At 38.0% G+C, this 25776-nt stretch overlaps 1 protein-coding gene across 3 annotated transcripts; it reads right to left on the minus strand.

The window, feature by feature from the left end:
- acox1 (acyl-CoA oxidase 1, palmitoyl) lies at window positions 1-25772 on the minus strand. 3 transcript variants are annotated; one of them, XM_088075615.1, is made up of 14 exons: window positions 25530-25772; window positions 23352-23511; window positions 13976-14136; window positions 11696-11803; window positions 11355-11474; window positions 11120-11235; window positions 9030-9199; window positions 8347-8509; window positions 7209-7399; window positions 6261-6440; window positions 4961-5066; window positions 4652-4795; window positions 4033-4239; window positions 1-2493 (listed from the first exon to the last, which is right to left on the minus strand). In XM_088075615.1, exons 1-14 carry the CDS (start codon window positions 25636-25638, stop codon window positions 2443-2445), a joined length of 1986 nt encoding a protein of 661 aa, XP_087931741.1. In that variant the 5' UTR covers window positions 25639-25772; the 3' UTR covers window positions 1-2442. The 3 variants fall into 3 exon arrangements, with proteins under 3 accessions (XP_087931741.1, XP_087931743.1, XP_087931742.1); XM_088075617.1 differs by lacking the exon at window positions 13976-14136 and adding an exon at window positions 21125-21285; XM_088075616.1 differs by lacking the exons at window positions 13976-14136; window positions 23352-23511; window positions 25530-25772 and adding an exon at window positions 17310-21064.
- Between the last annotated feature and the right edge of the window lie 4 nt (window positions 25773-25776).

Here is a 25776-nt window from a genome sequence, read left to right on the forward strand (position 1 = left end):
TTGATTATTTACTTTTTTTATTAATATAATTTACAACTCAAATTATTTACCAACCATTAAAATAGTGTTGTTTAACATCATTATTCAAGGAAACATCATCACACAAATATGCTTAACAAAACTGAGTCATTACATATTGATAACGGATTAAAAGTCATACAAGTACTGAAATGACACACAATCAGCTTGTGAGAATATTGTCAATTAATTACATTAAGAAAAAAAAAAACTACTTCCTCAGGCACATTTTCCAACAGAGGCATTGAATTAAAGCTCCCCCTTTAATCGCTGTATCTCTGCAGTCACAATAAAATCTCATTTTATTTGAGTCCTTCTTTGCTAAGTCTGTTATTGTTTTTTTACAACAGTTTTTGTTTAATAACAGATAGGGATGGACAAATAAAATTTTTTAAAAAAGATCCAGTTTGCACATATTTCATCATAAATGAATCGGAATAATTCAGTCAGTAGAACGTGAACGTTACAGCATATTTAACAATGGATTTATTTAAAGTTTGTAGTTATAAATGTACTTGATTAAAAACTACAAAAAGAATCCATGTAGATGTTGGCTGGGGTCTTTACCCTTCTTAACAATATATCAACCCCACACAGCAGGGAGGGAGAATACTAATGCACATATACAGTGCATATGTGGCCTCATTCAGACCTAAATCATTGTCAGAAATCCATACAACCTGCCCTCACAGGTGCTTTATTCACATTTGACACACAACCATTATCTGCAGAAAGCTTTCTATCCCATAAACACATTCAGGAGCATGTTGACCCTCAGAACATTATCATCATTAATTCTAACAATCCGATCAAACACACAGCTTCACAGAAACGCCATAACTCAGAGGCTTAAAAATTTAGAATAAATCAGCCCAGAGTGGTTTATTTAGTCTCTACTAAGTCTTTGTTTATCATTCATTTGACACAATATAGAACTTTGACTTTTAAGACATCATATTTGAAGGGCGGGGCCATTATTATTAATATTATTATTTATGGTTTTTATATTAATTTTTAGCTTCCCAGTGGCGTTACTTTCAAATCCGACCATTCAAATTCTAAAGTCACAAATTAACATAAAGTGATCGAGAAAACAGTAGACAAGCAACTCCAGTGTTCTGTGAGGAAAAATTACTGTTGTCAATGGAGTCCGGTGGCTTTGAAGAGAGTGTAATAACGGCTTCAGTTCCCCATCCCCTTCTCCACACTGGGGGCCATTTAATGTAGGTAGTACACTGGCTATCGATAAAGACCTCACACAACCACACTTCAAAAAATCTAAATAAGGCCTTTTAGTTATTATTATTATTAGCATTATTATTATTATTATTATTATCAGTGCGCGAGCCTGCATCACTGCTTCTTGCCAACAACTGAGTGGACATTTCCATTTGAAAAATGCAGACATAGTTGACCTTTAATTTTCTCACTGCTCTGAGGCACAGATGATTTTGATGTATATCCAGGGGCTTTATCTACTGTTTCAAAATGGTGCTGCCACAGTATTTTACAGGGCAATATTTTTATATCTTCACTCGATGTTTCTGTTGGATCTCTGCTCTAATCTGCTAGGCTGTTTATCCAGCGCAGTCAAAATTGTAACTGTTATTTAATTCAATCATGTTAATCCATTATTCACAGCTATGGAAGGGTAAGGAGGCTGCCAAAGACTGGTGCTATTCTTCCTTGGTGCCTACAGCGACTGACAACGGTCATGGATAAATTAATTCCTCTTAAATAATGATTATAACATGTTGGTCCTCGTTGTCAGGGGAAACAACCAAAACAGATTTCGCTTTTGGTTTGTTCCTAAACAACTAACATTATGTAATGTTCATTATAACATTGTGTTCTTGTTAGAAAAAAAAAGGAGAGAGATGGCATTTTCATCTTGGCTGGCTCACACAGAGGAGCCATCAGGCATGCAGCAGAAAGTGAAGAAAAGATGGGGGAAAATGAATACTACTGATCTTCACCATTGAATTTTTCAACAGAAAACACAATGTTCTATAAATGTAAATTCTTGATTGTTTACAGTATTCTTAAATGTATTTTTGTCGTAAAATGATGACTTTTATTAGCGCTTTATAGACAGAATTTTTATTCCTGGCTTTGCTTAGATCCTCCTCAATAATTACATCGTCTTCAGATTGTTTTGGGTTTTTCAACACCTGTTTACAGCCCACTTTTATTTCCCACATCACCCCCCATCATCCAAGTCATGTCTATATTACCCCAAAGTGTTGCTGTATACTATGGCCTTTAAAGAGAGTTAAGTAAGAAAGGTTACATTCCTTCAGATTGGTAAATACCACCAGTGATAGCCATCATGGGGTTGATATGATGGTAAACGTGGTTAAGGTTGTTCCTATGTACGCAGAGTTGAGGGGTCACAGCCAGGAATCATGGTGTGAGAGGGTCAGCTCACAGTTTGGACCGAAGGGGCTTCAGGTACTTGTGGAAGGATTCATGGACCTGTAGAAGCAATAAGGAATAGAGCATTTATTTAGCTAAGACAACGAGCAAGATCAGGGAATAAGACATACTTATGTAATTTCACACACACACACACACACACACACACACACACACACACACACACACACACACACACACACACACACACACACACACACACACACAGAGAGAGTCTTCTTCCTCTGATGCAGAATGATTGTGGTCACCCATAAAGTGCACAGTTGCAATAGTGCAATCTTAGATAGCCAAAGAAAGATTTTAAAGTCACTTTGTGTTCCTGTCTGTAACCTGAGTAACTGATCAGTTTGATGTGCAGGCTGTCTTGATGCAGTATAAATCAGTCATAAAGAACTTTAAGCATAAAAGTTCTACAGAAATTAAAGTGATTTTCACTGTTAGCCAGTTTTCATGTCACTATATACATCCAATGAAATGTAAATTTAAATAATGTTTTTGTTCTATACCAAAATAGTAACGGTGTCTTTATTCCAGTCAATGAAATGATAAGCACTATTGCCCCCACTAATTTAAACTGCTTCTCTCACCAACAGAAATAACACACAAATTGAGAAATTAAAAATGTGCATTTATAGTCACTGCTGTTATGGTCTCATGCAGTATGAATTTTATAAACAGAAACTATGACCAAATATGTTTGTCAACAACATTTGTTTCTACAACTAAAATGAGACACTGATGAGACAGCGTAAACACAAACTGTGACTAATCAACATGCAATATTATTGACAAAAAAGACATGACTAAAATGCAGTTTAAAAAATAAAAACAGTACTAAAATTCCCTTATTTTTGTTGAATAAAGAATAAAAAAAGAGGCAACAAAATATTATAGACTTGGTTTTGTTTTTAGTTTTTTTAAGAAGCAGTTTCTTGAGTGGTGTGAACCAAATCTGCAGCAAACAATGAGCACCAACAAAACGAGGAAGAGTGACTTCTTTAAGTTAAAGTTGATAAGGCTAACAACAGGGGTTTAAAGGAACAAAGTGATATCTGGACCCATTTTCGTGACAATGACGCTGAAACATGAATCGCTTTATCAGAATCTGTGATCTTTATTAAATAATGATAACATAAAGTGTTATGTTATTCAAGTTCTATTAAAATAACAAAATAATTGGTTTTGGCTTGACTAGATTGACTGGAATTTTCAGTTATCTGATGACTAAAAGACTAAAACATCAACAATTTTCACTGACTAACATGCCCAGACTTCTAAATTTAGTTAGCTAAATCAACACTGGTCACATGTTGTCTATTATGTCAGTTATTATCTTTGACTGGCTGCCAAACATTAAAAGGACGAGTCTTATCTGGAAGAAGCCTGTCGAGAACAGATGCCAATAAGAGTAGAGGTGGAAGATTAAGAGTTGCATACCGTTACGGACACGTTATGCATTTACTTGAGGAAAAGTATACTGGCCTTATTTTTTTGAACAAACAAGATTATTACCTCATCAATTCAGATAAGGTCTGCATTATTTTCTCGCTGCTAGCATTTAGCGTGACCCCGACTGACCTCTGTAGCGTTCAGGGGTGACCGGCGAGCCCACTCGAACATGTGCTCATAGACGTTCCCGTCATATCGTCCCAGGACCGATTTCAGCCTCCTGTCGTGGAAGTCAAAAGCATCTACCAGCGCCACAGCGTTGGGCCTCAACTGAGACAGCAGCTCCTTGATACGAACAGAAATCTGATGCACCTGGGGCACATTCAGCAGTCCAGCCTGAAATAAAACAGACAGAGATGTGGATGAAAACGTGCTGCTGGACCTGCTGCCCGAATGGTGAGGAATCAGATAGTAGAGATAGTGGGTTGTTCCTGTTAAACAAAACAAGTCTTGTGTTATATTTTCAATTTAAAGTTCAGCTGATTAAACAAAAATGAATCTGCCTCATTTGATCAGGAAGAAGGCCAACAGCCAGCCAGGCATACAAATCATACACACAAAGACCCCATTTTGCTACCTCTGAGACAAAGAGACTATTGATGGTGGTGTTCATATGGAAGCGGACAATAAAACCGACCAACTGCACAACACATAGATTATGTAAATAACTGCAGCAGCTTTGCAAAATATGGCTCTAACACTTGCAATAACACGAACCAATGACTGTTGATAAGATGGTTTTTCTGACCTGTAGGAAGTCTCCAGAGTTGTTTGTGATGCCATGCAGGGCGTACAGCAGAGCCAGGGTCGACAGCACTGAGTGTATCGCTGTGTCACCGATCTCCCCCAGCTTGTCAGTGAAGAGCTTCACTACAACATAGTGACAGTGGGCCTGAAGACAAAAAAAACAAAACAGGGGGACAGGTAAATAAATGAAAGACATTTAAGACAACAAACAAGAAAAAAGGGATAGAACAAGAAGAATTGAACTGTCCCTTTAAATTGTGTCACAGCATCGTGATCTCACACATACACACACACAAAGAACTGAACTTACATCTGAAGCTCTGACCAGGTCAATAGCACTGTTGTTCCAGGCGTCCTCCTGGCTCTTCCTGCGTTGTAACTCCTGCTGGATGCTCTTTGCTGCCAGCTCAACTAGACTAAAAAAAAAACAAAAAAAAAAAACACACACACACACACACACACACACACACACACACACACACACACACACACACACACACACACACACACACACACACACACACACACACACACACACACACACACACACACCATCTGCATTAACCAATGATGTCATTAACAGTGAGGTAAACAGCAACATGCCCGAGCAACCGGATGGAATCTCCATAGTAGCTGCTGATTTTAATCAACTCAAAACATGTAGCAGGATTAAGGACAAATGCAAACTAATAAATTTACCTTCTAATTTAAATAAATTCGAAAGACACTTTCTACCTCCCCTGCTTTAACAACAAGGCGACACATATTTGTGTTCGACTGTGGGTTTTACATAAAACAAAGGCTTACTTGTTACTTTAAAAAAAGTTGTGCCTATAGAATTTCCCTGTAAATCTAGAACTTTTCTTATGGAATAAGACTGCCTTTTCACAAATAAACTATTATAAATCGAATCTATATATAGATAAAGATATATAGATGTATATATTTTTAGAAGACTGAATATGTTGCAGGAAACCTTCAGAAAGAAACACAGAGGAAATGATTACTCCCTAAGCCCTCTAATGTCTGAACTGGCAGGCTATATTTTGTCACCCTCCATCAGACTGGCTTAGCTGCTGTTTGTGCTCACCACACAGCTGACACTGACTGCCTGATGAATTTAGATGTGACTAAGGCTGACAGTATGCACGTATGTGATCAAGGCAGCACATCGCCTCAGGAACATGAAAACTGATCATGATGATTAATGTTGACATCTGTAGCACTAGCCGGCACCAATACCTGGGATAAAAATCTAACTGTGTTATGAAATAGCAGACAGTGTTACTATCCTTCTTCTTTTCAAGCACTTAATAAACATAATAATAACACAGAAAGACCAATTTCTACATCTTAACATCATACACATGCAACTTTGAGCAAAGAGTGGAGGGGTCAATGCAGCAGTACATTGATGAAGGACAATAAATATAGCTTCTTAAAAAATAAATAAAAACTGTTTCACAACATACATAACAAAAAAAAATGTGTCCAACGAAAATGTAAAGCATGTGAAATGGTACAAGGCGTTAAATACCTAAGCCAGAAATGAGAACAAAAGCAATATTTCAAGCAACTAGGTCACTTTCTCTCCTGCTCTTGTCTCTTACATGGCAGCTCGCTGCTTGTAGACTTCCACCAGGCTCGCCAGGTCGTTTATGTCGACCACGGTTGGTCTGGCAGCGACAGGCTGAGGCTGGACCCTCCGATGCGTTGCTTCATTCAGATATGAGACAATGCCGCTCAGCTGCTGTCCTGCCTTAGCCTGCCGGTAGCTCTTCACCAAATATCTGCATAGACAGAAGTTGAGGAGGCATGCAGGTGAGGGTTTCACAACAAAACATGGGTGACAGAACAAGCTAGTGCGCTAAGTCAGTCATATACAAATGCAGTATGATTATCTTTTTACTAACACAACAAACAATGTGTGGTTTCATATGTCACCTTCTACATTCATTCTCGTTCACAACACCTTTATCCACTGTGTGTGTACTTTCAGTAATTGTTCGTTCCTTGCCATGGAAACAATATACCTTCAAAGGGACAAAATACCATACAAGTTTTTGAAACTGCACAGCTGACCTTTGTAGTACTGGTGATATGAAACCACAATAGCTATCATTTCGGCATATAAAATATCACCCGTGTTTGTTTTTGTTGTGGGTGGAGTGCTGGTGTGTCCCCTGCATCAGTGGTATGATAGCGCTGCTGAGTGGGCGAATGTTTATGTCTGTATGTGCCTGTATTTGTCTCGGCCTCATTTTCATTCTGTTAAAGCACGTGATAAAATGATGGGTGAAAAAGCTAAACGTGTGTGTGTGAGCACTGTTCTTTGAGTTTCTGTACTAAAAACTGCATTTTAGGAAAGAAGCAGATGTTGTGAGTTTACGTGTAACAACTTAAAAAGTAAAGTAAAATTAAAGTAAGAACATCCCTCCTGCTGTATTAGCACATTTGTAGCGGGTGTTTGAATTGGGTGGAAAACGTGGCAGGCTGTGAACCTGGTCCTAGTGAAAGGGTCCGTTGTGGTCATATTGTGTTTCTGCGTGACAAGTTACCTCGCAGTCTGCAGCATCATGACTGTGTTCTCTCCCTCGTAGGTGCATGTTGGGGTGAACTCGACGTAAATGTCCGGCAAGGCACTGCTGCGGGAGTAGCCGTGGCCGCCGCATGACATGCGGCACACCTCAATGCCGGCGTTGGCTGCCCACGTGGTGAAGGCCTTCAGACCAGCAGACAGGGCATGGAGCTGTAGATAAGAGGGCAGAGAAGTTGACAATGGCTTTATGAAAGCCTAAACAGTGGATGACAATTATATTTACAAAAAAAAAATCAAATAAACACATAGGCACCTAAGTAGCAAATACAAAGAACTTCCTAGAAGTAAAGCTGAAAGAATTATTAATGACCCTCCTCAGCAACTACACAGTGAATTCGATGAGATGGATGATCCATTGCCCTGAAGACACAGTATGGTGATAGGGCTGAGCAACATGACCTGCAAACAATATCATAATATTTAAGGATATATCAAAATACACCATATATATCTCAAAATGTTCCACTCCACTAAACTACTAAATATGTTACTGTTATAATCAAGCTAATGTTATATAATAAAGTTAAATAAACTACTGTTATAATAAGGTTACATAAAATACTGTAAGAATTAAGTTTAAAAATGTTTTTATGATAAAGCCAAATAAAGGATTGTTTTAATAAAAGTAAATAAAGTGCTGTATAATAAACTTAAATAAAGGACTATTAAAATTAAATACTGTTATAATAAAGGTTAAACTGTACAATCAAGCGGGATAAAGCAGTTATAATTAAAGTGAATAAATTGTTTACAATATCGTTCAATCAAGTGCTGTTATAACAAATTTAAAAAAGAGTGTAATCAGAAAACCTGTCAATCAACCAAACAGACAGAGGGATCACAGCTTTTATAGTCAGAATATAGCATGTTAATCATAATACTTGATTTGAAAAAATTGCAAGTTGTGTCGGCTTTCGCGCTGACTTACCAATCAGGCATTCCAATGATTTCACAGCTTTAACCACCACATATCTCCTCAAAATAGCTGCAAAGACTGAGGCTGATCTACAACCCCGTCAGTCAGTCTGCACCATCCTCAGTCACTCAGTCATCATTAAGCCTTGATCACATCCTACATGTGTATTTCCTGTCAGTACCTCAGGCATTTCACTGAAGTCCCCCTGGTTGATGTCGCCACTGATGCGATGGTAGGTCTGCTTCATGTACTGTCCAACAAAAGTGTAGGCATAGGCTGTAGCCAGCAGAGGGAACAGCTTGTACTGCTGTGTCTGGTAATCGAGGATCTGAGGCTCGGGCTCTCTGTGGTACAGAAACATACAGGCTTGAGTTTTAGTGTCATATAGAGGTTTTACTTTCCTTTGATACATGAGGATGTGGCGGGACATAAAATCATAAAAAAACCAGTGCTACTTCCCTTTCCTGCTGGAATAATGTCCCCATTTCTGAACCCCTGAAACCAATTTCATGTGTTGAATGCTCTGTTATGGATCAAAGATAACTGAGATACAAATATCATTATTCTATTTTGACATATCGGCCCTGTTCTGTTTACTGTATAAACCATAAACTGTTTAAGTCACATTCTTACAATACAAACTAAAGTAAATTGAACTTGTTTTTTACATTCTTAATCATGAAAGTTAGGTACCAGTCTACCATTCAGCTAAATGCAATTATATATTTATAATTTGTTATTTGAGAGTTTTGCACGTGCAGCATTAAGCATGTGTTTGTTTTTTCTCACAGCTTTTATGAGTTATGCATTGTGTGTGCATCTGTTTGCAGAAAAGCCTTTATGCGTGCATTTGTAATGACTGACCCCGGCCGGATTTCAGACTGGTGTCGAACAGCGCTGTAGCGGATGGCGATGGTGCAGGACTTAGAGAGGGCCCGGGCTGACTCGCCAACAATCATGGAGCGGATGAACACCATGGTGCCGTAGGTCAGCTTGGCACTTGGTGGCTTCACATAGGTCCCATCTGGCTCCACCTGGTGGAGAGACAGAGTCTTTTAACTAGAGGAGTGAAAGTTGCACTCTAAATGCAATATATAAATTCAATTTATTATAACAACATTTTATTAGACACACCTAGATAAAGTAATGCAGTCTTCTACAACAGTCCTGGAATAAATGCTGCATTAATGGAGGTTGTAATATAAAGTATTTTTTTAGACTGTTTGAGATGTTAATTCATCTTCATGGTCATTCAACAGAATGTTTGTGGTATTGTAAAGTTGTATGTACTGACAGGTATTTCTATCTGAAACAGGTTCTCCATGCATCTTTCAGCAGTATGCAGATGAATCAGGTGCTTCTCAGTTTAAAGACAGCAAACTTACAGCGAGAAAAAGGGAACTGGAGCACACTGATTGATCTGCAGCCGTTAATTGTGCAAACAGACTCAATTTCAACATTACTGTGTCTTCATTAGAGTCAAGTTCTATTGTTTTAGCCACACTGTTTATACATCTCTCTGTATACTTTACTGCAGTTTGACAGCATCACAGATGACATCCTTTAAAATGACCACAATGTTGAACGAACACCTCTCTGAAACACTTTCAACCAAAACCTTAACATTTGAACCTTTATGACGGCAGGGTTTACTGCAGGAATGTTGAATTGAAATACATTGCTTTTAGCTAACTTTACCTAATCAATTGGTTACTGAGTGTTTATACACTAGGCCTGAGGGGTTTTACAGTATTTCAGTATAACAGGGTATTAAGAAATTCCTACAGTATATGATTTTCAATACTGTCATATATAGAGGCGCTCCGCTTTCTTTTAAACTCACAATGACAGGCCAGATAGAGGATATATTGTATGCAGTGCACATCATGTACCACCAGAGGTCAGTCCCTACTCGTGGAACAGGCAGCTAAGCGGACAAACATGGCTACTGCAAGTGCTGTGGATAACGTTACAGTACTGTAAACAGGCAGCTAGTAATGGACGAAATCTGTATGTTTTCACATCTAACTCAGTAAAATCAGAGTTTACTTTAACCTAACCAGAGCTGGTGATTGTTGAAACAGTAAACTAACTTAAAAAATGAGTAACAAGACTAAACAAGTTTTATTTTGTTTCTGTAGAGTTTGAGTAAAGTGCGATATACATTGGATATACAAGGCAATCAAGCTAACATTATTCCTAGTTTGGTAAAAGAGAGAAACTTGAATTCAGAACATGAACAGTGCAGTTTTTCTTCTTAATAAGGAAATGGATACAAGAACATTACATTTCCTGACATTTTGTGAATTTATATTGTTTATATAATCAGACTGAAAAAGCTAAGAGAGCTTTGAGAATGTAGTGAACTTTCCAGTTGGGGAAGGTATGAAAGACCAGATACAGCCTAAGCCTAAAATACAATATTACTACACTGAATATACGGTATTCTGACACTGACATTATGTCCTATATGCATAAGATTTACTGATTGGGAAAAAAAACAACTTTTGCATAATATAATGAGTTTCATGACTGAATTAAAAGAAAATGTAAATGCTGATGACTAAAGCCACATATACCCAAGCCGATTATTCTGCATTAAACAACAATATTTGCACATCTGTAATTGCAATAACTTTTGTTTCTGTGACACATAACAGAACTGCAAATGCAACAATCCTTCCCTATTTGGTAACCTAACTGTCATGCAGGTCTTTGCTTAACTTTTAAAGTATCTGCAAAGAATAGCATGTTTTACACTCTCTAGTGACAATAGACAAGCAGTGATGAGAACCACCAATCTGGTGGTTGCCTCTGGTGTAGGCATCGATGCAATTACACTGACAGCCATCCTTTCACAAAAGAAGATCAAATCTTGGACAACAAAAATTATTTCATCAATTTGAAAACATCTGAACTTAGGGAAACTATCAGTTCAAATATTGTAACCTCACCTTGGCGTATTTCATCAGCATGTTCTCCCGTGGGATTCGTACATTCTCTAGCTTCAGGAAGCCGTTGTCAACTTCACTGAAGCCAAACTTGGGGCCGATGTCTCCAACCACAATACCTGAGAGAGACAAGAAAAAAGACACAGACTGAAAAAAGGAAGGCAGAGACGCAAAGGTGTACAAGGACTGACTTTACCACAAACACCACATCCAGAGGGACGTCACAGATGGTGGTTACCTGGCAGGGGTACGTGTGTGTTCATGTCACGAATGGGTACGATGAAAGCATGCAGACCATGGCAGTTTCCTTGTGTGTAAAGCTGGGCTAGAACAATTGCATGGTTTGAGGTCTTTCCAACTAGAAAGGGAGAGAGTGAGAGAGTTCAAATTAGTTTCTTCTGAATGTCAATGAAGCTCTCTTAGCCTAAAAGAAAAACCAAAAAGAAGCAGCATAACATTGTGAGGAAAACATAACACATTCTTTAAACTCACAGAGATTCTGATACAATGCCAAATCCAGGCTGCAAAATGACTCTGTCCACTTCTGCAGAGACGTGATGACTGTGTGAATGTACTTACGTCCTCCAGGCCACCATTTGATGGAGCTGACTGTGGGACTGTTCAAGACAAACTCCTGTGTGGATGGGTCATAGGTGGCTGTGGTCTCCAGCCCCCTGAGGTGGGTGCCTAGAGAGAGACAACACGTCAAAGCCAGCTAAAGACAAAATGAACTGATGTAACTTGAAGATGAATAAATTCATCATACAGAACATATTAATATTTTAGCGTCAATCACACAAGGACAACAGATAACTCAAAACATGAAAAATGTGAATGGATAGAAAACATGTTTAGCCCTTGACAACTTCAAAAATCTTCAAAAAAAAAACAGATAGCTGAGCTCTTTACAATGAGAAACAAAATGAATGAAGCCAACATACAGGAGGAAAACAGTGCACTTTATAGTTGTTTGACAGATCTAAAAACATATCAAAAATCACATTTTAAGATCATTCATGCTGCATGTTTCATGCCGTTTGCTTGGTGGCCGCTGAATTTGCATCTAACACAAGCAAAACAGGATGTTCCTGTTCAAACTGGAACATGTGCTGCTATACTAGTCTGCAACTGAAGGCACATCTCAGCCTACAACAAGCTATCTAAAATTGTTAGTAAAGACACAATTTTGTTAAAAGTACATACAAAGGGTTTGTCTAAGAGTGGTATCTGGCGCAGGCTTGTGGTCATGGAGCATGACAAGTGAGAAACTATTATAGAGGTTTGGGCATGCAACTCAAAGGAAATTTTAATTTGGTACAAACTTTTGTTAACTTCATATTTGTAAAGTAGGTCTTATGGTACTATCAGTCAGGCAGGCTATGCACATCAAACATTTGACCTACACTGGATGTTTGATTGTGTTAATCGATTCGGCCATTATTGTAGCAGAATTATTTGCGAACGTGTGTAGAGAGCTGTGTAACTGTCAGTCCATCTGCATAATCAAATCTGTCAATGTAACAAAAATATAGCCACAAAATCTGTATTCAGATTTGCAGGTGTATTGAGATTTGTTAATGTGTTGACAATTCTGATAATACATACATAGATCTGTAAATGTGTACATAGATGTTTATGGTTGATAGTTTAAGTATTTGGCACCAAAAGTTGGAAATGCAGACAAGTCTCCCACACTGTGCTTATATAGTCTACAATCCACAGACTGCATATGCATATACAGTACATATACAAAAACGTTCAGGTTTTTGTTATATACCCTTAATTTTAGACTTGATCGCTAAATGATCAGTATCCATTATGTATCAGTAGAAGAAATTAGTTACTCAACCTCAAGTGACAATGCTTTTTTCATGTTTCTAGGGCTGCCCCTTGAAAGTCAGAGATTCAAATCATCAGTCGAAGACCCTCAGTCAACTGAGATTGCTACAAGTCCAGCAGTCATTCTTTTTCTGTGCTGTGTATTTCTGGGGATGTTGTGGTCCCCAGATTTTGCTGTGGAGTGAGTTCTCTTGACTGTCATGCTACTCTTTGGAGCAGGGAGCTGCAGACATGCAGGCATTGCCATGGAGGAGAGAGAAGAGACCTTCTGCTTAGAAGTCGTGAATTTACAGCTCACAGCAACTTAATGTTATACAGTTTTTTGGCTTTTGTTTGATATTTAGTGTCAGAAAAGTGATGCACATTTCCGACCCATCATTAAAGCTGTTAGCTTGTTTACTACACATGAATGATGCTGTTATACTGAACATCCTGCTGAGCCCATTCAACTTTAAAACTCTGTGTGGAAAACAAAATAAACAGTCAAATATTCATATTAAATAGCCAAATCCAATTTAACCGGCATAATTCTGAGTTGGGTACAGGCCTACAGATTTTGCAACCCTTCCTCTGCACACACACATAGTTCTGCTACAATAAAGGCTTCAAATTTATCCTTGTCAATTTAAAACAGCTTAGAAAATAAATTAAACATGGGAATTGTTTACAGCGTGTCTGCCCTCTCATGTATCTTTCCCTTCTTGACTGCATTTAATTGTAAGGATATAAAAAACACTACCAAGGCAGACTGACAATAAACTTTCTTGAATAATTATTAATGGAAGTTTAGAAACAATAAATATTAGTGCTTATTAGATCAACATTAGCTTGAATTAAAGCATGAGAAGTATCACAATGTTAAAATGTAGCACCAGTTTGTTTTTGCAATGAAGTAAGACACATATAAACATCATTTCTACACAATTTGGGGTCCAACAGCAACGATAAAGCAACTAAATAATCCCTATTTATGGTCAGGCCTCAACAAGCCTGCTGCTAGGGACGCTCTGTTTATTTTACCATGGCCCATCTCAGTCTGAGCGTAGGTGCCGATGATCTCTAGATTCCAGGCAGGCATGAAGAAACGGTCCATTTGCTCTGGGGTGGCCTGGTTGAGCAGTGTGGGCAGGAACATCCCCAGATGGAGATCCAAGGGCTCTGGCCTGTCTGGGTGCACACAGCTAGGCCACGCAGGACAGGGGCAAATTGGGAAAGAAAAGGGAGTAGTAATGTGGAAAGGGCAAGGAGGGGGGTCCGTAGGAATATTTTAATGGAAGCAATTTTATGGAAAATTTTAACCATACAAGTTCAAATGAATGAGCAGATAATGTTGGATAAAGCATTTTTTTAAAATCCATTATAGTTAAGAATCAATGTGGTTCAAATGAAGAAGAAGCGAGTAAAGAGATAGAGACAGCGCAGCAGTAAGAATTGAGGGAAGAAGTGACAAAGACAAATAAAAACAGCTTGTGAGCATATCATGCATATTGGTTTAATCATATGGCAATTATTTGGCTTCACTCTTTTAGGAGCTGCATTGATCAAGTTTCTCTGACACGTGAGTTAAAATACCCCAGTTATTAAAGTATTAAAGCACTTTAGTTTCAGCCAGTTCTCAGTTTTGGTTCTGCTGGCCCATGTTCATGGTCTCTGATCATAAACTGATCAAATCAAAGCATAAACATCACACAAACCCTTAATTAAGCTGCCTCTTGCATTTTTTTACATCAAGTTGCCAAATCTAAACTTCTTGCTATCACTACCTGGATGTTCAACTAGTCTGACAACATACAGTTTGAAAGCCACAAAAAATGTCTGGTTGAACTTTTCATTGAACCGCATAGAGAGATACATGAAAACTAGACCTGCTCCTCTCTTAAGTGCATATTTCTCAGGCCCAGTAACTACAGCTTCGAAAAGAGATTTACTGAGATGACATGTACATTTTGGACTGTATGCATAATGATATCGGCACATCATCCATATCGGCGATTACTGGCTTTAAAACATATTAGCATTTCAGATATTGGCAAAACATCCTATATTGTACATCCCTACTTTGGACACTAAGGCAAGGATTGGCAGATAATAATGTGTAGGTAAGTGCAGTTTAGGCAAATTTAACTGCCTTTTTTGTGATCTGCCTGTTTTATTACTTTTACTCCTTTTATCTGCTTTATTCTTGTTTACCTTTTGTATACCCATATTGTTCTGGGCTTTTTGTTTGACTGTTCTAGACCTTTCTCTGTTTGGCATGTTTGTTGATGTTGATTTTATTATTACCTGAGTTCCCGCCTTTGCTTTGTCTGTCAAAGCCTTTTGTAAACAACTGTTTTTAAAGGTTCTATATAAATAAAGTTATTATGATTTAATTTTAAAAAAAAATGTTTAGGGCACTAATCTGATTGATTTGATTAATTGCTGTATTAATTGCTGCTTAATTGAGTTGTTTTTCTTTTCTTAAAATTTACAGCTTTTCTTCTGTTTATAGTAGATTGATGATTTGGGGACATTTAATGACATCACCTTTTATTGTGATGGGCATTTGTCACTGCTTTTCTGTGTTTTATGGAATGAAAAATTAATCCATTAATCAAGCAAGAAAAGATTCATAAGATAGTTATTTGCAGCTAGGGCTGAGGTATCAAAATTATGAAACAGTACCAATACCAGTAACTTTTTGTTTTCTACTTAATACCCATCATGTCAATTGAAGTATTAAGTTACGTAACATGCCAAAGGCATGTAGTATAGTGATACATTCAAACATTTTGGCAACATCTAACCATGCTGAACTGCCAACTCAATCAAATTTGCTGCCTCCAACTTCAACACACCACAAACTGCATGAGTTGTAGCTGCTGCAGTAGTGGACCAATCACACATAGCATTAAATGAATCAATCAATTTCTTTTTTTGGTCGGGGTACAAAAAGGGTTAAATATAGGTATTGTCTGCCTGGGGAATAGTGTTGTCAAGATACTGGAATTTCTAACTTTAATACAATATCTTAGAAAATATTGACATTATAATATCACATAATACTGCCTTTAATAGCACCTAAAATGCTGGATTTTGAATTAGTAGGTATTCAAATTCATACACTGATCTAATGCCATGTAATTTATTCGTAAACTTTCAAGAAGTTTCACACCTAGATAAAATTGAAATTTTCCTGAAATTAACTCTCTTTTGCTGTTTAAAAACAATAGCCTCCACAGAAAAGTTGTACTGTTCAGCCACTGGCAACTGCTGATTTAGACTGGTGAAGAACTGATTTCTGGTAATAGTGTAAACTTTGTTAATAATATGACCCGGTGTTGGTCCTACCTGCCAAAACACAGGTGAACAAAATGTTCATTAAAGATGGGACCATTGGTTCTAAAATTTCAGTGTAGGTTTGCACAGATTTAATACTAATTCATAATAAAATCCACTTGACTTTGTTATAGCTGGGCAACAAACAATAGGTGGTTTGGCCTACATTCTCTCAGATTACAAAGAGACATTCAGAGGCTCGGACTCAGCCTCATTATGGGATCCCAGACCACATATTTGCGCAGCAAGTAATGTAGCCCTTGCTTTTGATGTCATGAAAAGGACAAAACATAGTTCTGACCAGTTTCACTTCCTAGTCTACACAACCTACTAATCCTAACATCACAACTTTTCTGCCCACTTAATATGTCAACAGCCAAACCAAAGACAGAGCAGATAATTATGACTATTGATTAGAATGATTTGAAACTGAGTGCATCATTTGTAAAGAGATGCAAAGCAATCAAGACACATCAATCAAAATGCACACAAGCTTTACCATTAGTGCATCATTATGACATAAAGCTGGAGTGTGAGAGTTGTAAGTCGGTAAGCAATAGAATTACCGGTAGATGGGAATACCTTTCGGAAAATGTGAGACAAAACTAATTTTTACTAGTATTTTATTTTAGGATACTATTAACTCCGAAGGTGTAAGGGACAACCATTAGTAAAGCAATGTTAATACAGCTGCATGAACTTAACTAGCCACCTATCACTATCTCTTGTTAGAACAAGATGTAAAGTATGAACATAATTGTTAGGACACACATGCAATTACTACATTACTACTACAATTTGCTACATGATTTAGATCTGTCAAACACGTACAAAAAGTCAGCAGAACTGCTCCTGGTTCTAAATAGTCCATTACCTGCTGTAACGCACTCTTTTACTGCCCCCATTATCATGTTGGCAACACACTGAAAAGCTCAAATGTCAATTTGTTCTATTTAATGACAGCCTGCCGAAGTTGTCTCTGAAGGCCTTCAACAACAAGCAAGTGAGTATGTTAAGGGCTTAGTCCAGGACTGACCGTGACCCATCTCAGTTTGGGCATATGTGCCCACGGCCTGGAAGGACTCTGCCAGAGGTAACCACTTCCTGGACTGCTCAGGGTCACACTGGCTGTACAGGGTCGGGAGGAACATGACATAGTGTAGACCCAAGGCCTCATGCTGGTTGCCTCTAACCATACTGGGTGAAGGAAAGGTAGAGGATACGATTCAAGTTTAGGCTTGAAGTTACTCACACGTTGTGAAGCTACTGTATTTGCTGACTCACTATGATATGCAAGCATTGATTTCTATGGCCGGGTCCAAGTTTACCTCTCAATTTACTTGTTTGGACAATGTCACTCTGTCAACCAGGATGTTATTCAGCGATCAGTAAAACTGTATTTGGGGTCGACCGATATTGGTTTTCAGGGCCGATACTGATGCAGATTATAAGTGCTTAATGAGACTGATGGCAATACATATAATCGGCAAAATGCAAATTATCGGTCCGTGTAATCGGCCAGGCTGAAAATCTGTCGACCTGAAATAAGTAACTAGGAAAAGTCTCTGGTTGAGGTACTTAAAAGTGGATAAAGCCGCAGACTACATTTAGCGCTTTTTAAATAAATATTATTATTAATATTATACTAGATATTACTTGTTGTGGAACAGGTGTATTTGCTGACTCTCTATATTAAGTAAACACTGACAGTCTGATTTTTATGGCCAAGGTTCAAGTTTATCTTACTAATTTTCTATTTTGGACAATTTCACTCTGTCGACTGGGATGTTATTCAGTGGTCAATAAAATTGTGATAAAACGAGTACTAAGACTTTCAGATAAAATAAGAAGTCTCTGGTTGAGGCACTCATTACAACTGGATAAAGCGGCAGCATTTGTTTTTTCTTACTTGCATTACATTTGTACAGACGGCGGACAAATTAAAGGAAAAACTAGAATGCTGCAGTACTGTCTGTCTTGCAAAAGACCTCAATCTCAATGACATTGCCAGATTAAATAAAAAGCTTTATATATAATTCAGAAAGCATCTTGTGTAGGAATGTTGTTCATCCCCCAGTAGAGATACACAGATCTAGTAATGTGCACTGAAGCTGTTGTGGAGGCTCATAGTGGCCTGACTTCATACTAAGGGCCCTGACACACCAATCCGTCAATGTCTGGCCTTTAATGAGCATCTGTCGCCCTAGTTTTTGAGGTGTTCCCTGCACTGTTGCCACTAGTGGGTCCTTGTTTGCTGTTCTTCAGCTGTTTTAAACGACTACATTCACAGGAGTGTTGGATTGAAAAAACTTCATATTTTAGGCAAGATTATTTTTTTAGCCATTTAGCTCTCTAGAAGAAACTATTGTAATAGTTTGTGTAATTGTACGCTAGCGCACTTAAAGTATAATTGGTTCTTCAAACATATACTTGTACTTGTACTTACTAGTGTCTTGAATCCATCCTGTCAGTCTTCAAGTTTTCCTTTATGAATAACAAATACAGACTACTGACACCTGCTGGTATGAAGAGTTATTTCCTTTGACGTAGCTGCAGAACGTACATGCTAGCTGGCCATTGGCTGATGTCTTTGCAGTGTGTACAAACACATCTTTTTGGCCGAGACACAGGAGGCATGGGGCGACATGAGGTGAAACAACGAACTAGTTCTTTGATGTCGGTTTGCTGTTTCTGGGTCTTAAGACACTATATGTTGGTTTTCCTTTTATTTTTCACCCATTTTAGGTTTTCCATAAACCACCCATCCTGCACTCTTACTTTTTTCCCTCTGAAGCAGCCACACTTAGAATGACTACAGTGAAAAACTCACTGCATGTAAACATCAGATAGACCGAACAGAAAGATAAAGAGTGCAGGATCACAGCACACTGAAAGTTTGAACAGAATCTCTCCTGCAACACACAGTAAAACCTGGTTATCTATTACACTGCATTACATTGTACAGCCGGTGAATGCTGGGAGCTTGCATACCCTCTGACACAGTTTTAGCTCGATCCTGTGTTGAACTTTGATTCCCTTGCATTTGTTTGCTTAGAGACCACACACAGAAAAGATTGTCAGCCATGTTAAAATCACACATTTTCTCCAAAGACAATTTTTTTCACCAGGAAGTTTTTAAAGCACCCTGTTGTTTAGTCATTTGGTGCAGTCGCAGGACGGTTGTGGAACTGGTGCCATATACATGTTAAAATGGTCCACAACATATCTTTGGTATTTGAAACAAACCTTGGTAATGTTAGTTTGTATACTGCATGTCTGTTAATGAACAATCCAGGTATGTTATTTAATTACGGCCATAAAGAACAGTAAGGTTGTGGTAGCATTACAATTCTTTTTAATTATTAACAGATAAAACTAACAACGCAATAACATATTGATTCTGTGGAAAGTATTGAAAAAGTTTCAACAGTCAGAATAAATATGTATCAAGAAAGTGATATCTTTGACAATATTACTGGAGACGTTTCTATTACAGTTGTTCCAATATCAATACAAGTATCGCAAAATGCCTCCTATAATACTGCCTTTAATAACACCTAAAATGCTGGATTTTGAATTGGTAGGTATTCAAATTCATACACTGATCCAATGCCATGTAATTTATTCGTAAACTTTCAAGAAGTTTCACACCTAGATAAAATTGAAATTTTCCTGAAATTAACTCTCTTTTGCTGTTTAAAAACAATAGCCTCCACAGAAAAGTTGTACTGTTCAGCCACTGGCAACTGCTGATTTAGACTGGTGAAGAACTGATTTCTGGTAATAGTGTAAACTTTGTTAATAATATGACCCGGTGTTGGTCCTACCTGCCAAAACACAGGTGAACAAAATGTTCATTAAAGATGGGACCATTGGTTCTAAAATTTCAGTGTAGGTTTGCACAGATTTAATACTAATTCATAATAAAATCCACTTGACTTTGTTATAGCTGGGCAACAAACAATAGGTGGTTTGGCCTACATTCTCTCAGATTACAAAGAGACATTCAGAGGCTCGGACTCAGCCTCATTATGGGATCCCAGACCACATATTTGCGCAGCAAGTAATGTAGCCCTTGCTTTTGATGTCATGAAAAGGACAAAACATAGTTCTGACCAGTTTCACTTCCTAGTCTACACAACCTACTAATCCTAACATCACAACTTTTCTGCCCACTTAATATGTCAACAGCCAAACCAAAGACAGAGCAAATAATTATGACTATTGATTAGAATGATTTGAAACTGAGTGCATCATTTGTAAAGAGATGCAAAGCAATCAAGACACATCAATCAAAATGCACACAAGCTTTACCATTAGTGCATCATTATGACATAAAGATGGAGTGTGAGAGTTGTGAGTCGGTAAGTAATAGAATTACCGGTAGATGGGAATACGTTTCGGAAAATGTGAGACAAAACTAATTTTTACTAGTATTTTATTTTAGGATACTATTAACTCCGAAGGTGTAAGGGACAACCATTAGTAAAGTAATGTTAATACAGCTGCATGAACTTAACTAGCCACCTATCACTATCTCTTGTTAGAACAAGATGTAAAGTATGAACATAATTGTTAGGACACACATGCAATTACTACATTACTACTACAATTTGCTACATGATTTAGATCTGTCAAACACGTACAAAAAGTCAGCAGAACTGCTCCTGGTTCTAAATAGTCCATTACCTGCTGTAACGCACTCTTTTACTGCCCCCATTATCATGTTGGCAACACACTGAAAAGCTCAAATGTCAATTTGTTCTATTTAATGACAGCCTGCCGAAGTTGTCTCTGAAGGCCTTCAACAACAAGCAAGTGAGTATGTTAAGGGCTTAGTCCAGGACTGACCGTGACCCATCTCAGTTTGGGCATATGTGCCCACGGCCTGGAAGGACTCTGCCAGAGGTAACCACTTCCTGGACTGCTCAGGGTCACACTGGCTGTACAGGGTCGGGAGGAACATGACATAGTGTAGACCCAAGGCCTCATGCTGGTTGCCTCTAACCATACTGGGTGAAGGAAAGGTAGAGGATACGATTCAAGTTTAGGCTTGAAGTTACTCACACGTTGTGAAGCTACTGTATTTGCTGACTCACTATGATATGCAAGCATTGATTTCTATGGCCGGGTCCAAGTTTACCTCTCAATTTACTTGTTTGGACAATGTCACTCTGTCAACCAGGATGTTATTCAGCGATCAGTAAAACTGTAATTGGGGTCGACCGATATTGGTTTTCAGGGCCGATACTGATGCAGATTATAAGTGCTTAATGAGACTGATGGCAATACATATAATCGGCAAAATGCAAATTATCGGTCCGTGTAATCGGCCAGGCCGAAAATCTGTCGACCTGAAATAAGTAACTAGGAAAAGTCTCTGGTTGAGTTACTTAAAAGTGGATAAAGCTGCAGACTACATTTAGCGCTTTTTAAATAAATATTATTATTAATATTATACTTGATATTACTTGGTGTGGAACAGGTGTATTTGCTGACTCTCTATATTAAGTAAACACTGACAGTCTGATTTTTATGGCCAAGGTTCAAGTTTATCTTACTAATTTTCTATTTTGGACAATTTCACTCTGTCGACTGGGATGTTATTCAGTGGTCAATAAAATTGTGATAAAACGAGTAACTAAGACTTTCAGATAAAATAAGATAGGTATGAAGAGTTATTTCCTTTGACGTAGCTGCAGAACGTACATGCTAGCTGGCCATTGGCTGATGTCTTTGCAGTGTGTACAAACACATCTTTTTGGCCGAGACACAGGAGGCATGGGGCGACATGAGGTGAAACAACGAACTAGTTCTTTGATGTCGGTTTGCTGTTTCTGGGTCTTAAGACACTATATGTTGGTTTTCCTTTTATTTTTCACCCATTTTAGGTTTTCCATAAACCACCCATCCTGCACTCTTACTTTTTTCCCTCTGAAGCAGCCACACTTAGAATGACTACAGTGAAAAACTCACTGCATGTAAACATCAGATAGACCGAACAGAAAGATAAAGAGTGCAGGATCACAGCACACTGAAAGTTTGAACAGAATCTCTCCTGCAATACACAGTAAAACCTGGTTATCTATTACACTGCATTACATTGTACAGCCGGTGAATGCTGGGAGCTTGCATACCCTCTGACACAATTTTAGCTCGATCCTGTGTTGAACTTTGATTCCCTTGCATTTGTTTGCTTCGAGACCACACACAGAAAAGATTGTCAGCAATGTTAAAAATTACACATTTTACACATTTTCTCCAAAGACAATTTTTTTCACCAGGAAGTTTTTAAAGCACCCTGTTGTTTAGTCATTTGGTGCAGTCGCAGGACGGTTGTGGAACTGGTGCCATATACATGTTAAAACGGTCCACAACATATCTTTGGTATTTGAAACAAACCTTGGTAATGTTAGTTTGTATACTGCATGTCAGTTAATGAACAATCCAGGTATGTTATGTAATTACGGCCATAAAAAACAATAAGGGTGTGGTAGCATTACAGTCGCTGTATTGTGTAACATGTCAACCATGTAAATTAGGTCATAGGTCATAATAGTTTGCTTTTATCAAAAACATGCAGTCAGTGGGTACAAAAATATATCACACGAACATATTGTGTCGCTAAAATTAAGCTTGTGGAAAACAGAACTGTTTCAGAATCGTAAGTGATGACCAGTAAACATATTATTTCTTTTTCAACACTAATTGTGTGCCTCACCAGTACAATACTACTGCGCATCGAACTGAAAAGACATAAAAAAAAGAAATAACTGGATTTAAATAATTGTTAAATGCCTAATATTGCTTGGTAAACAGGATTTTGATGATACTTGGGCATAACTTATATCTCTGAGTTCCAAAATTCTCACATTGAGGTATCATGATATATAGTTCTCATATACAAATAGAGCCTCTTTTTAAGCCGTGGCATCTTTTTTTGAGAATTTTAAAGGACATACTATATTTCTATCTCTCCTGACAGTGGATTTGACTGCCTTGAAATCACACAGACCTATCTGGATCTATACTGTGTAAGCCAGTTGACGACTCATGCATGGACTTGTTTACCACATACTTCTTATAGCAGTAGATCTCCTCTGGGTCTGCTATGCCGTACTCCCTGAGCTTCAGGATCATTTGGGCACTTTTTCTCACAGCCTGGTCATAGCGCTCACTGCGGGACAGAAAATTTGGGTCCTCCTCCTTAAAGTCCGGGTCGCTGAGAACCATGGACTCTACAGTGAAAATGAAACCAGGAGAATATCTTTTAGTCTACACAGCTGCTGTAGTAAATGCGATACTTATTTTAAAAGTTTAACTGCACCTTTCCAAAATTCTGTTAAAATGAGTCAATATGTAGCTCGGTATGAAAACGTGCACCAAATTTGTGAGCGTGTATTACGATTTGAAAATGTGTATTCAGCAAGACAATAGTCCACACGATAGTTTAGACAGATAAAAGTTTGGCGATCACGATCTATTCTCAGTGGCCTATAGTTCAGTTATCATGGCTTCCTTCTTCTTAACAATGTTCCTGGGCTGACAACGAGCACAGTCTTTTGGCCGCACAATCTATGAGCACCTTGACTTTGGACAGCAATAAATACAATGAAATGAAGAAAACCAAAGTATTGAAAACTTAGCTTCTGGATCAAAGCCCAATAAAGTTCTACATAGTGTCATTTTTTTAGGTATCTATGCACAACACTTTTGGCAAACATTCAGCACATCCATGCATGATAAAGGCAGCACTATTTCAATGGCTGCGTCACAATGGGAAAATGGATCCTGCAAAGTCTACATTTTGAGATCAAACACATCATATATGCATGCAAGGCCTTTGTCAAGAAAAGGGAGCCTTCTTTTTTCAGAATTCGGAGGACACCACCACTGCATCCTTGCTGCCTCCAGCATCCTGAAATCACCTGTACATCAGCCGCTAGTTCAGTTGATTGTTCTGGTGAACTCAGTCCATAAGTCAATGGACATAAGCTTAAAAACTTAATTAGAAACTCTTTTGACAATCTATTAATTGATATGCGTAATATAAAAATCACTCTGGTTTTCACTTCGACAATGTGATTATTTGTGGGTTTTCCTGGTCTCCTTAATTTATGAACTAAATACGTTTGGGTTTTGGACTGTTGTTTGAGGAAAAAGACATTTGAAGAAATCGTTTTGGCCAATTTTGACTTTTTACAGAAAAAAAATTTAATCAAGAAAATACTCTGATTCATTGATAATTATAATTATTTGAGACCCTAGTTGGTTGCAGTTCAAATCCCTGCACCATTAGGTTCAATAAATTTACAGATACACTGAATTAAAAAAAGCCTGCATGTTGTCAGTGGTGGAAAGTAAGAGAACTGTACAGTACAGTTTTACAGTACTTTACTTAGTATTTCTATTTCCACTACACTACATCTCAGAAGGAAATATTGTACTTTTTCCTCCACTGTATTAATTTGACAGCATTTACAAGCTTTTTTGCAATTCGGATTATAATTACAAATTATTATAGATTAAAAAACTATAATTTCTTACATTATACTATTAATAAAAAATAGTGTCAACATAAAAGATCTGATCTGTTCTTATAGTTATAGGATAAGCTACGCGGCGGTAAATGAAGCAGTTAAAATAAGACCAGTCTTAACCAGCTTAAATATCAGGTATTATGTGAATTAATCTATAGACTATTCTCCAATTATATAACATATTATTCTGAAATGGGCCACTCTGCATTATGAGTAAGCCTACTTTTATTTTTGGTACTTGTCACGCTTATACTTCCATACTATTGCTTGGGTAAAGTTTGAATATAGGGCTTTTACCTGTAAGAGAGTATTTCTACACAGTGGTATTGTTACTTCTACTAAAGTAACTGACTTGAGTACTTCAGTTAAAACACAGCCGCTGGTAAACATTAAATCACTGGACACTATGACGCCGAATTAACCTTTGAAACATGTCAAATCACTGTAGTATGTTAACTTTAGAAAGCCCCCCCTTAAAATGGTTTTATGGAAAAATAGTTTATAAACAAGGTAAAAGTTTGGTTAAGGACAATGGAGGTGAGCTAGCGGCCACAGGCAAGAAAGCTGCTAGCCACTTCATAGCAAACAGCCGACGACAGCATTGTTGAGTTAGCTCTTTTTCGTCGCAAATGTCATTACTTTCATCAATTTATAGCGTTTCAAGTGTCGGCGTTAACTCCTGACGTTATGGGGCAAAGGAGACATCTCAAACTCACCAATTTCTCGCCGTCTTTTGGTCTTTTCAGGCCCTCCGTCCAAAATGTATGTCAGTTTGTCGACGTCAAAAGAGGCGTTTTGCCGCTCTTTCGTTATATCAGGATTCATGGTTCTGTATCCGACTGAAAAACAATGTTTACGGTGGAAAAGTGTGATGAGAAAAGTGTTGTATAACCTCCAGCAGCCTCCTCAGCAGGCAGGGTCTTCCTGTCTCGGCCTCCTCCTGCTGACGCAGCCGCAGAGAGG

Source organism: Plectropomus leopardus, chromosome 3, assembly GCF_026936395.1.
Source record: "Plectropomus leopardus strain MGB_pleo_1.0 chromosome 3, ASM2693639v1, whole genome shotgun sequence".
NCBI classification, from domain to species: Eukaryota; Metazoa; Chordata; class Actinopteri; order Perciformes; family Serranidae; genus Plectropomus; species Plectropomus leopardus.